This window comes from Urocampus carinirostris, chromosome 5 (genome assembly GCF_059441175.1).
Source record: "Urocampus carinirostris isolate Australia breed hairy pipefish chromosome 5, RoL_Ucar_1.0, whole genome shotgun sequence".
Classification (NCBI taxonomy): Eukaryota; Metazoa; Chordata; class Actinopteri; order Syngnathiformes; family Syngnathidae; genus Urocampus; species Urocampus carinirostris.
In genome coordinates, this window is record NC_142353.1 from 26,833,999 (window position 1) to 26,848,385 (window position 14,387).

Genomic DNA, 14,387 nt, shown 5'->3' on the forward strand with positions numbered 1-14,387 from the left:
CCTCCGTGACTACTGAAGCTGCATTCCGCTTGGCCAGATAATATCTGCCAGCTGCTTCTGAAGTCCCATAGGCCAAAAAGGCCTGATAAGAATCCTTTTTTAGCTTGACGATTACCCTAAACAGCTGTGGACCACCAACGGGTCTGAGGGTTGTCGCCATGACTGGCACAGACTACCTTAAGGCTACAGCTCCGAACCGCCACCTTAACGATAGAAGCAGAGAACATGGAGGAAGTTCTTTAAGAGGTGGGAATTAAAACTCTTTCTTAATGGAGCTTTTTCTAAACGCTCACAACAGACCATCACAACCCACCCGGGCCTGCCGGGTGGGACCGGCATCTTCCCCCACCATCGGAGCCAACTAACTATGTGGTGGAAATCAGTTGACAGCACCAATTTACTCTTCACCCGAATTTTATAACATGCAGGAGCAGGTATGGTGAAACAACGACACAGTAGATTATGGAATCGCGGCCTCCAGGGATGTCACACATCAGACTTCATGTCCTCAGGCGGGCCAGATCAGTAAGGGAATGTCAACTGCTAATTGTTAGCTTTGTTTTTCAGTATTATGCTTTATCATTCAGCCTACATAAGTACAGTAACATACGCTATATATATAATATTCAGAGATGACAACGGATCCATTCAAAACAACACATATATTCACAGACATCGTAAAAATGGATTTTCATGTTTGGCATTGAATGTGTTTTACATAATATTTGAGTGAATTTAGTTTTAAACCTGGACTCACCACGCTATACAAACTTAACACTGCCGAGAGAAATGTTTTTGCATTTATTAAAAAATATCATAACTTTTAAATGACTTAGAGACTCGCTTCTTTTTCTGCTATACTCGGAAATATATGGCGGGCCGGATTATACAGACGCTCCACTACTTACAACCATTCGACATATGAAAACCAGTAAATACGAACATTTTCTTGGGATGTCAAAAATATCCGGACATTGCTGTACGTTTGATTTCGTATTCTGTGCACCTTTTTCTGAGTACGGTGAGAGGTCACCCAGTAACCACCTGAAGAAGAAATCCGCTTCCTCTTCCTAGTTCGTATGTAAACATATTGTACTGAATCTCCAGCGTGCTAAGAATTTTGACCTTTTTTAACATTTCGTGCATCCTTTCAATATGGTTGGTGTAAAGTGTAAAGAAGAGGCCAGCCGCTTCTTTTGAAATGAAAGTGGAATAAGAAAGCTTGATGTGGTTGGATGTTTTTTTTTTTGTCCATTCTCTACCACAGACCTCTTGAAGTCCATCTTCCAAAAGTAAGTTAAACTCAACTTTATCTATCCTTATAGAGCATATTATTTTATGATTTTTTTTAAAACATTTTTTAGTACAAAACAATACAGGTTACTTATACAAGCCTTAAACATACTCATAAAACGTTAACGTACAAAATATCCCACTGAAGAAACTTACGAACAATTTCAACTTACAAACGTTCGTAGGTAGGGCAGCGTCTCAATCATTCAACAGGCAGGGTTTTGCCCACGGACCACATGTTTGACATGGCTGGCCTAGAGTGTCCTTGATTCTTTCTCCTTCTCTTTTCATTTCTTTCCTGAAAAACTAAATCCATAGGTATCTGCCAAAATATGTCTTTGTTGGCTTGCTACAGTCCAAATCGAATCAACTCAACATTTTAAGCTGCACTCTGGTAGGAAATTATGATCATGTGACGACACTGAACTACCCAGGCAACAAATGAAGTCCAATTATTCATTTATGAATCACTTTGCTTGCAATAAAGCTTTAAACAAGAGTGCGGGGCCCTACTAATGGCTACAAAACACTCAGGATGCAGCATTGCATTGGTAAGCGCTTAATTGACAGTGGAATGAAATGTATTAAGAGGAAATGAATCTACGGGGTATCTTCAGTGAAGGATAGCATCATTCCAATTAAAAACATACGATTATGCCTGCGGAATTGGAATGTGATGTGATTTGCTGCTGTGCAAAAATGGGGAATCAGTGAGGACGAACCACGCAAATGATAAGTAAAGCAATATTTAATGGCTTGTTTTTTTTAATACAATAAACAGTTTCATATGAATTTAAAAATAAAGACTATCATGTTATTACCATGTTATTGTGTTCTTACCAGGTCGTAATTACTGTAATCCTTCATTTAGTGTGGTCCATATATTTCTAACATAAAGACATTAAGTTATTACTATGTCTTTGTTATGTTTTTAACAGGTTGGAATTACTGTAATATCTTGTTTATTGTGGTAATGTGTTTCTAATATAAACAATTATCCTGTTATTATTATGCTATCATTATGTTATTATCAGTTGAAATTACTGTAGACATCATAGGCGCCGCTGCGAACGGCAGCCATTCCAGCAGCTTCATGTTATTTCGCTCTATTTGTGATTTATTGTTTTAAGAGTCTACTTCTATCTTTGTTTTTTTTCGTCCTCTCTGACAACTACATTTTGGATTACTTTCTATCTTATTGTTATGGGTTTTTTATTCGAGGAATCAACTCCTTGCCCTGAAGAACTCGTGATGAGGGGGCCCTACCGTGGATGCAGAGCCGGAGCTAAGGTGAAGGCTAAGCGGGTAGCGGCGTTATAAGCCTTCGGTACGTCCGTAATCATGGTAAATGAGAACTCTCTACCAAATAAGACCGACAAACTGGCTGTGCTGGTGAAAAACATCAAAGCGTACATGGAGTGCAGTTTGCTGTGTTTTATGGAAACGTGGCTCACGTCTAGCATCCCGGACGCTAACGTGGAGACAGAGACACAAAAGCCTGTGGGAAGCGGAGATGAGGTGGTCTCGGTATTTACGTGAACACGAGGTGGTGTAACCCACGGCACAAAGATTTCCATCTGCTGCAGGGACGTCGAACTTTTGGCCTAGCAAGTGACGTCATCCACTCCGTTGTTGCTAAACTACAACACAGCACCCCAAAGCCATCCTATTAATCTGTTAATAAGCAACAAAAGGATACTGCTGGAATTGTGAATTTCCCTACGGGGATGAATAAAGTATCTATCTATATATCTATCTATCCTTCATTTTTTGTGGTTAATGCATTTGTAATATAAAGACTTGTTAAGTTATTACCTTGTCGTTATTATGTTTTTACCAGGTTGTAATTACTGTAATCTCTTGTTTATTGTGATTAATATGTTTCTAATGTAAATATTTATCTTGTAATAGCTATATTTCTATTATGGTATTATCGGTTGTAATTACTGTAATACTTTATTGTGTAATCATTATTTCTAATATAAAGACGTATTATGTTATTAATATGTCGTTATTATGTTATTACCATGTTGCAGTTACTGCAATCCCTCGCTTATAGCAGTTAATAGTGACCAGAATCCCTGGCAAAAGGCGAAGATCCGCAAAAAAAAACCCTTGTTCTGTAAATGGGATAGATTTTCCTTTTTTGAAAACAATCCAACCCAGGGGTGTGTTATGTACGGCCCCCGGGCTGGATCACGGCCACAACTGTTTCAATCTGCGACACAAGAAAACGCTGAGAGTAGCACGTTAAAAATGCAGGCGCATGTCGAAAAAAATGACTTTCAGTTTTAGATGTTCACTAAATGTTGCAAAAGTGTTCACAGTCTGAATTCCGTGGCTTTTATGTACCATTCACAGTAGGTTGTCCATTTCACTACTTTTTCATACTGATCTTTTTATGTTTTCAATTATTTTCATACATTTTCATACTTGTCAGTACTTATTCATACATTTGGTACTTAATCAAACATTTCAATTATTTTTCACACTTTTCAGTATTGTTTGTATATTTTTATCTTGTTTCGTCCATATTTCTCTCTTTTACATTTCATTTCTAAGTATACTTTTCAGTGCTTTTGAAAACCTTTCATTATCAGTTATTTTTTCTACTTTTCCAGCACTTTTTATACCCTGCAATATTTTTCAAATATTCATAAAACATTTCACTAGTTTTTTACTTTTTATATGTTTTCATACATTTCAGTATGTTTTTATACTATGTAGTACTTGATCATACATTCCAATTCGTTTTCATACTTTTTAGTACTTTTTGTATACGTTTATACTTTTCTATACTTTTTCATTCTGTATTTCACTTTTTAACATTTCAATTCTTTTAGTACTTTTCAGCACTTTATCCTACCTTGTATACTTTTCTGTACCTTTTCATACTTAACTGCATGTTTTTACACGTTTCCATATGTTTCTATAATTATCAGTTGTTTTTCATGCCTTTTACCATTTTCTGTACTTTTGCTTTTACTTTTTATTACTATTTCGTACTGTTCAATACTTATCATTATTTTTACTTTTTTAATACATTTGTGAACTTTTCAGAATTTTTTTAATGAAATATTCAACTTTTTTATATGTTTTGACTGTGAGTGGTTCTACCATATGGCCTCTGAGCAGAAAAGAGAAACATTTTCTGCTAACGGGATAATATTTGATGTTTTTGCAGCGTAGCCAATTATTAACACCATAAATGTGAATTAAAGAAAACTTTCAAAGCAAACCCGACTTTTATCGACCTCATCCGTCCCAGATGTCGGTGGTGACTCATCCTTCTTGCTTCTTATTATAATAGCAGAATTTGCTGCTTAATTCAGGTTATGAAATGTTGCTAATGAAGCTTCCGATCCACCCACTAGGTATCTTTAATCAGGCGGAATTTAATCCCTAATTGCAAACCAATTTGCAATCTCTTCTCCGGGGATCGACAATCTCCAGTAATCAGGACCGGATGGATGATTTAAAAATCGACTACTGTAAATCGTGGAACTGAAAACTTTTTCTTCCAAGTATTGTTCGCACCGTCCATTTTAACAGGAGCTTAACATTATGTATCCTCAGAAAGAATAATTTAGGTTGTTATTTCAAACCCAATTTTGAGGTTATACTAGGTCTGCCACTTTTATTTTTAACTCAAGTTCTACCGCAAACAGAAATTCATTATCCTAAATTTCCCTCTCGAGAATCCAGGAAGAGCAAAATGAGCAATTTAATGAGCGGTGGCTTTTGGAGCAACCAAGCTTTGTTTTCAACAGAAATAGAAATCTTTCAGGTTCCAACAAGGCCAAAAAAGTGGATCTCATAAATGCAGATACAAAACAAGATTTATTTACATAAAGGGAACGGGTATCGGATAGTATACAGGAAGAGAACAACAAAGTTTACGAGGATCTTCTGAATTCAAAGATATCAAATGTACTCTGAAGCCGACTCGACTGTAAATCCATGCTACATTTTGTTTAAACACTAACCAGATCTTAACGAACAAGACAATGTAGGATATAGAGTAATACCAACTGCTTCTAACTGAACTAAACAGGAAGACAATGCAGAGAACATATTAACATGTGATTAGAACAACTACATTAGGTTCCATCATCAACCAGCTGTAACACAGCATAGCATGAAGGTAAGACAGCACAAGAAACGTGGACAGAACAAAAACTAGACTGCCAAGACGATGAGAACATGAAAAATAACGCAGGCACACTAACTATCTGTAATCTAAAAAGACATGAAAAGTGGGAGCTGTTGGAACACTAATTCTAATGAACGGAACATGAAAGAGGCCAATTGATGATATGTTGGAACACTGACTAACCGTACAAAATGTGAAAGTGAGACTACATAGGATATTGTTGTAATACTAAATACGTGAACAAAACATCAGAGAGACAATGCGGGATATATTTAAACACTAAATAACTGAGCAAAACGTGAAAAAGAGAAAATGCAAGATTATGTTGGCATTCTGACTCTAATTGAGCAACAAATAAATGAGAGACAATTCAAGATAATGATGAATTGCTAGCTATCTCCAACCGAACAAAACATGAAAGTGGGACAACGCAGGATATGTGGGGACACTAACTCTAACTGAACCAAACATGGAAGTGAGCGAATGTATGAATATGTTGCTAACTCAGTGAGCAAACACATGAAATAAAACTCGGGATAGTCTAGAACACAAACTAACTCTAACCCAACCAACCATCAAAGTTGGCTAATGAACAATATGTTGGAACATTAACTCTCTAACTGAACAAATTCCAGAAGAGAGACAGTGCATGATCATCTTCCAATGCTAACTTTCACTGAAAAGAACATGAAAGACATACAACACATAAGTGCTGGAACACTGAATAACGGTAACTGAACAAAAATAGATAGTAGGACAACACAGGAAATGCTGGAACACTAACCAACTCTAACTGAATAAAACCTGATAGGAAGACAACACAACATGTGTTAGAACACTAGCTCTAAAAGAACAACATGTGCAAATAAGACATCACAGCTTATGTTTGAACACCAACTCTAAATGAACAAAATATAAAAGAGACTAATGCAGGATATTTTGGAACTTTGACTAAGCACAAATGTTAAAGTACAGTGAGACAACAAAAGAGATGCTTGACCATTAGATGACTGTAACTGAACAAAACAAGAAAGTATGATGATGACGAACGGGGGGTAGGCAATACAGCAAAATTTAAAAAACGGAATACACCAAATGTCTTGCCTCAAACTTTAATCAGAAAATTCTTCCAAACATCTCGATGCAAATGAAAATTCAGGAGCATGACTTGATCGATCAGCATTCCGATTATAAGGTAGGACCATGTAGTCCATCGTTACAGAAAGGTCATGTCCGTCACCAAGAGGAAAAAGTGTCCTCTGGTCCCTTTGAGGCATGGGTAGGCAAACTACAGACACGGGCCACTTGCGGCCCATCAGGCATTTTCATACGGCCAACCAAACGAAAATGGTAAAAATATCAATACAAATGTATATATAAATACATATATACGAGTAGTGAGTCATGCACAACAACAGAAAAAGAATGGCAATTTTTCCCAAATGTGCCTTTTTGTTTTCTACAACAAAAGCACTACATGAATACTAGTAAAATACTACAAAACTAAATGTCATATTGTGTGCTTGAAAAAGGGATCAAACATTACGGACAACCAAATATATTATTTATATTAATACATTACATCATTTTTCTTTCATTCCGTGAAGAGAAAAATACCATTGAAATACAGTATTACAAAAATACTCTTCAAGCAATTCTATAACACAAAAATATTACTACGAAAATATTACAACAAAAATACTACAATGATACAGCAACAGCAATATTACAAAATACTACAGAAAAACTATGAAAAATACTACGCTGGAAATACTAAAGAAATACTACAGAAATACTTCAGAAGTATTAAAAAATACAACTACAGAACAACAGGAATACTACAAAAATACTACTACAGAAATATTATGACAGATATACTTCAAAAATAGTACTACAATATTACAACATACACACTACAGATACACCCCCAAAAATCTAAGATGGAAATAATAGAGAAATACTACAAAGATACGACTAAGAAAATACTACAAAAATATTACTGCAGAAATATTATGACAAAAATACAGGAAAAATACGAAGATAATATTACAACAAATATACCACAGATAAACCCCCAAAAATCTACAATAGAAATAATAGAGAAATACTACATATATTACTATGAATTACTATAAAAATATTACGGCAGAAATATTATGACAGAAATACTACACAAATACAACTATAATATTACAACAAATATATTACAGATACACGCCAAAAAATCTACATTGTAAATAATCGAAAAATACTACAAAGATACTACTATGAAATACTACAAAAATAAAACCACATTGATACTACAGAAATACGACATTCTATCTATCTACTTTGGTCATATCCCTCAAGAGGGGTGACCGACAGCAAGACAAACACATACAATAACAAAGAAAATAAAAGGGAAAAAATAGCAAAAAACACACACACAAACATTTTTGCACCATGGCCAACTCAAATGCCCAAACACCCAAACAAGTTAGGCACCTCGGCACCTAAGTTGGTCATGCTTTCGTCCCTCCAGATGAAACGGGACACAAGAAAGCGGCCATGTCACTCGGGTCAGGGTGACACAACACACTCTTTTGTTCAACAGCAGGGCCCGACAGCTTTCGCTGGTTTACCCCTGCCGCATCATACAGGAGCCCTGCCCATCCCTTAGAACACGTCTAAACATCCCACTATCATTTTACAACACCTCTCCACTCATTCCTATCACCAACAATAGCTCTAGCTTTCACTAGGTTTAGACCTCTTTCCTTTAGTGCACTCATAACATCATCCATCCACGTCAATCGCGGCCTTCCTCTTGGTCTCCTTCCATTGACTTCTGCTCTGTAGATCCTCTTCAACATTCGCTCTTCATCCATCCTCTCCAAGTGTCTCATCCTCTCCATGTATCAAAACGTACAAAACTAAAACGTACAGGTACAGTAATACTACAAAACTAAATATCAAATCCAGTGCTTAAAACTGGGACCTGTTATATTATTTTGCAATAAAAAACAACTTAATGAAACCAATGTATTTAAAAACAAACATAACGAAACCACATCATCAAACTCAATGCGGCCCGCCACTCCCAAAGGTTGCCCACCGCTGATTTAAAGAGACCCGGATACGAGCGCCGGCGAGCTACCGAGTCAGCCAGCAGAGGCATCTGTATTCCGACGTCGGCCGCTCTCTAAATCTCCATCAAACCGCCTTGAGCTGGAGCTTGCAGGAGCTGAGAAGAATATTTACAAGCGTCCGACACCACACGTGCAAAACACACCGGACCGACAGTCAAAAGTGTCCTCTGCTCTTAATAGACATTTAAGGGGAGCGGGTGGGGGGAGAACACCTTGAAGAATCCCATTCGTGGAAATGTCCCCCGGTTCCATCTGAGGACGAACTGATTGACATTCCCCGCAGTGGCGCTAAAAGTGCTGTCCTTGTCCCGCTTTCAAGTATATCGCCAAAACAAAAGGAGGTGGATTACAAACCGACGGAAAACGGCCTTTATCTCTTTCAACGTCCGGGACAGACAAACAAAACGTTGTTGAGTGGAGGGCGCTGAAGGTGGAAAGTGGAGAATCGGCCTAAAATGTCTTTTGGGGACGTAAAATCCGGTAAGGGGATCCTAGACTTCAGGTCGAAAAGGAAAAACAATAACCGTGGTGGTAAATTAAGCTGGCTACACGAAAGCTAACGGTATTCCATAAACTAAGGTGCTACACTAAACGAGCCAAATCTTTGACACCATGGGTGTCCATTGGGCAGCCCGTGGGCCGGACCAGGCCCAGTTAGAGATTGAATACGGCCCGCGAGACAACTCTCAGAGAAGTGCAAGAGAAAAACGAGCTGCAGGTTGAAATATGTCCACTTGATGTTGCTAAACCCAGGTGCCTCTCACAAAGACGCTGTACTTGTATCTCTCTCTCTCTCTCTCTCTCTCTCTCTCTCTCTCTCTCTCTCTCTCTACATCTATCGATCTCACTCTCAATCTCTCTCTCTTTTCCTCCCTTTTTCTATTACTCTCTGTCTCTCTATTTTACTCTCTGTGTCTCTCCTTTTCTCTTTCTTTGTTTCTTTTTGTCTTTTCTCCCTCTGTTTCTTTTTAACTTCTTTTGCCCTCGCTTCCTTTTTTCTTTTTCTTTCTTTTCTTTCGTTCTCTCTCGCTTTCCCCTTCTTTCTTTCTCCCTTTCTCTCTTTCTCTTCTTCTCTTTTATCCATGTCTCTCTTTCTCTCTTTCCATGTTTTTGGGGATTTCTTTCTTTCTCTCTCTTTCTGTCCCTGTCTCTCAATATATGTCTTTGTATCTCTTTTGTTTCTCACATTTTCTCTCTCTCTCTTTTCTCTCTGTCTCTTTCTCTCTCTCTCTTTCTCTCTCTCTCTTTGTCTCTCTCTTTCTGTCTCCCTTTCTACCTTTCTGTCTTTCTTTGTCCCACCTTTTCTCTTTTTCTCCCCATCTTTCTCTCACTTATTTCTCTCTCTTTTTCTTTCTCTCTAAACTACTTGTTCGGCCCCCGAGAGAATGTTCTTTCTATCGTGTGGCCCCCTAGTTAAAATGAGTTTGACACCCCTGCTCTACACAGAAACAAGTGTTTACTTTTTTATAAAAAATGTGCGTCCTCTTCTATTTCGAAAGCGAGAATTGTCTTCTTCTATGCCAAAAATAGCATTGTCTTCTCCGCATGAAAAGCAAGTGGATTGTTCCTGTGCAACAAATATGAGCTTCCTAGTTTGTGTGGAAGTCTGGCGTCTTCTTCCATACTGAAAATTAGCATAATCTTCCTTAGCGTGCAAAGCTAGAATCTTTTATCCACAAAAGTCATTATTATCAGCATCATTTTCAACTAGCATTAAAGTAACAATGTCTTTTTGTACACCAAAAATTAAGAGTCATATTCACTCACCTCCCAAAGCCTAGCATTGTCTTTTTGTGGTCTAAAAATTAGCATTATCTTCTGCATGGAAGACTAACACTATATTTTTCTACACAAAAAATTAGCATAATCTTTACCTAGCATGGAAAACTACCATTGTGTTTTTCTACACTGAAAGTTTGCATAATATTTTCTGTGGAAGACTAGCAACAACAAAAAAAACGTTATGTTCACCTAGCAGTGTCTTCTTCTACACAAAGAAATAACGTAATCTTTTTCTGCATAGAGCGCTGGCATCGTCTTCTTCCACACCGCAAAAAAAGCGTCATCTGGAAAGTGAGGACCTATTGTACATGAAGTATATCAGGTTTTATTATAAATAGATATTTTCGATGCAAACTACAAGTTAAAACTAAGGTCAAGAACTTTAGGCGAAAAAAAGTTCAGTCTGATGTCAAGAAACCCCGAGACGAAAGTTGGAAAAGGTCTTAAGCGAAAGAGCAGGGTTCAGTGTGATGTCAAGAAACCCTGAGACCAGGGTGCAAATATGGGTTGGGGGACTTAATGCAAAAGGCTGTTAAAAACAGGATAAGCTGCGAACTGAAACTTTGAGATTTGGCTGATAAGACAAAACAAAATTGCCTTAAGCAGAAAACTGAAAATGCAGTTTCCTGTTGACCTATACAACGCCTTAAAAGGTATAAAAAATCTTGCTTCAAAATGTCATAGGGAGACTATTGCTAAGATTATCCGAATGAAGACTTGCATTGTGGCAGTCTAGAGAATATATTCTGGCAAAAAAAAAAAAAACTTGAGAAGCAGTTAATCTCCAGCCTCTTAATTCACCACTATTCTCTTTAGCCGAAATTCAACGAACACTCGAGGGAGATCAGAATCTGTGATCCTTCTTCCAAAGCTACCTTTGTCTTCTACTCAGAAAATTAACCTTATCTTCTGCATGTTATCTTCTATGCCAAAAATTAACATAATCTTTACCCAGCATGGAGAGCTACCATTGTCTTCTTCTACATTGAAAATTAGCGTGATTTTCACCAAGCGAGGGAAGCAACCTCTTCTTCTTCACCAAAAAATAGTGTCATCTTATTCTGAATGAAAGACTACTAAAATCGTTTTTCTTCTACACTTAAAATGATCACAATCTTCACTTAGCATGGAAAGCCACAAATGTCTTCTTCTCCACTGAAAAGTACCATAATTTTCTTCTCCGTTGAACGCTAGCAACAACAAAATAATCTCATATTACCGTAATTTACACCAAGCATTGGGAAGCCACCATTGGTATACTGAAAAATAGCGTCATCTTCTTCTGCATGGAACATTACCATTGTCTTCTTTTACACCAATAATTTCCGTCATCCTCACCTGTCATGGAAAGCTAACATTGTCTTCTTCTACACTGAAAATTAACATAATTTTCTTGTCTGTTGAACGCTAAGCACAAAAAAATGATCCGATGTTCACACAGAAATGTATCAGTGTCTTCATCTACACCAAAAAATGATGGGTTTCTGTATGCAGTGCTACCATTGTCTTCTTCATTAACGCAAAAAAGCATCATCTTGACCTAGCATGGAAGCTACCTTTCTATTCTACTGAGAAAATTAACATTATTTTCTTCAGCATGTTATCTTCTACACCAAAAAGTAACAATCCTACTAAGCATGGAACACTAGCATTGTCTTCTTCTACATTGAAAGTTAGCGACATTTTCACCATGCTTTTGGGAAGCTACCATTGTCTTCTTGTACACTGCATGATAGACTATTAAAACTGTTTTTTTTTTCAATACATAAAAATATCACAATTTTCACCTAGCATGGAAAGCCAAAAATGTCTTCTACACTGAAAATTAACATTATCTTCTTCTGCATGTTATTTTCTACACCAAAAATTACCATAATCTTACCAAGCATGGAAAACTGCCATCGAATTAATTTACAATGAAAATTAGTGTCATTTTCACTTAGCATTGGGAAGCTACCATTGTCTTCTTGTACACTGAAAATGAGCATCATCTTCTTCTGCATGGAATACTTACATTGTCTTCTTTCACACCAAAAATTAACGTCATCCTCACCTGTCATGGAAGGCTAACATTGTCTGATTCTACACCAAAAGTAACATTATTCTGCAGGTAAAGCTAGCTTTGTCTCCTTCTACGATGAACATTACCATAATTTTCACCAAGCATTGGGAAGCTACCATTGGTATACTGAAAATTAGCTTCATCTTTTTGTGCATGGAACACTCATATTTTCTTCTTCTCCACCGAAAATAACATATTATTCTGCAGCAAAGCTAGCTTTGTCTTCTTCTACACTGTAAATAACCGTCATGTCCTTCTGTGTGGAGTTCTAGCTCTCTTCTTCTACACCGAAAATGTACGTAACCTCTTCGTCTGTTTAGAACGAGCATAGTCCTCCTCTACAGCAAAAATGTATTTTCTGGAATAAACAAGTTTTCATATATTTTTATATGACTCCTGCAGATTTGCAACTCCAAATTATTCTAGTTTCAACTTCCACACTGTGGTCCAACTTCCAAAAAGCTTCCAAATGTTGCCACGGCGTCGACCGAGCCGAAATAATCCAAACAGGCAGTGCTTATCTGTCAGTAACACTGCCGGCGAGGAAAGTAAACACCGGCAACTCAGCGTGCCAAAAACAAAGGTTCTTGGTTCCGGCCGCCGCCGACTCTGATGCAGGAGCCGATTGTACGGGACACGTGCACTCGGCTTGAAGGGCCGTAAACAAGATTTTCTCAACAAGACCGGTCAAGCTTGTCTTGACACGACGCTCTTATCTGATGCTGAAGCCGAGAGGCAATATGACAGCGCTAGCTAGGTCAGGCTGGGGCTGGAAAGAGACGTCCAATCGGAAAATGGATTCTATAAAGGGAGATATTTTAATCATATTGTTTTGAGGGAGATGATTTTTTTCCCCTCTATTTGGTATGGTTTAGTCTTTAATGTTGCAATATATATACAGTAGACCCACGGCGACCCACTCTGACCCCGCCTTACAACGTGACATAAGATGTTTTTCGACCCCTCTTTACGCCATTTTCTCCACCGTAGAACATCTGCAACAAATTATTTTGCGTGCCCCGAAAAAAGATACAGTTCAAACTTTGCACTTTTTGTGCGTATTAAATCTTAAAGATGCCTGTCTGCAATTGTTCGATGCCATATGATGCTTGTCTGCTACTGCTCATTAAAATGTCAACAAATTATTGGCTGAATTCCCTCCCACAATGCCTGTCTCTCTCTTTTTTCACTTCAGAACCTCGAGTGCTTCGAAAAGACTGCAAGTTTGTAATGCTGTATTTTTAGTACTGTATTCTTGGATACGAGTCTCAAAGCTGCAGTGATGCTAAAAGGAGAAGCAAAAACTTGATAAGCATCGAAATGAAGCTTGCGGTTATTAACACGAACGAAGTGTGCTCTGTTTTGAATATATTTTTTATTTAATTTTTCATTATACTCTTATTAAGTATTAAAATACATAAAACAAATGCACTTTTTAAATGATTATGAACGAGATAAAGTTAATAGGGACATTTAAAATGAAATAGATAGAACATTTGTGTACTAGCATGACAATAAAGAAGATCTGAATCTGAATCTGAATCTGAATTTAATAGAGTTGACAACAGTGGATAAGCAGTGCAGATAATGGATGGATGGAACTTGTAAGTATGGACCTACCTTGTCCTTTCCTTGCTTCTGGTCTTGGTAGATTTTCCACCGCTCTCCGTCGTTGCTGTATGCTAGCTTGTAGGAACCCACAAACTGCACGTGGCCGAAGTCTTTAGCGCCCTGGGTGATGATACCCGTGATTTTAGTCGGCACTTGCAAGTCCACCTGCAAAAAAATAGTAAAAATGGTGATTGGGTTTCAGCAAATTAAAATAAGTTCAATAAAAACTAAAGGATAGTTTTGAAATTACATTGGGTATGTTTATCTACAATGATTTAAATTCCATAATAAGCAATGTACACTGTGGATTAAGAAAAAAATGACAGTGTTTTTGAATAGTTGACTTTTTAATATTTTT

At 37.4% G+C, this 14,387-nt stretch overlaps 1 protein-coding gene across 1 annotated transcript in view; it reads right to left on the bottom strand.

Annotated features, from left to right (window-relative positions):
• Nucleotides 1-14,387, bottom strand: part of edil3a (EGF like and discoidin domains 3a) — a 132,439-nt gene that overhangs the window by 9,396 nt on the left and 108,656 nt on the right. The window contains exon 8 of the mRNA XM_088336362.1: nt 14,039-14,194. Within this exon, the coding sequence (XP_088192488.1) occupies nt 14,039-14,194 (156 nt within the window). The remainder of the gene's footprint in view (nt 1-14,038; nt 14,195-14,387) is intronic.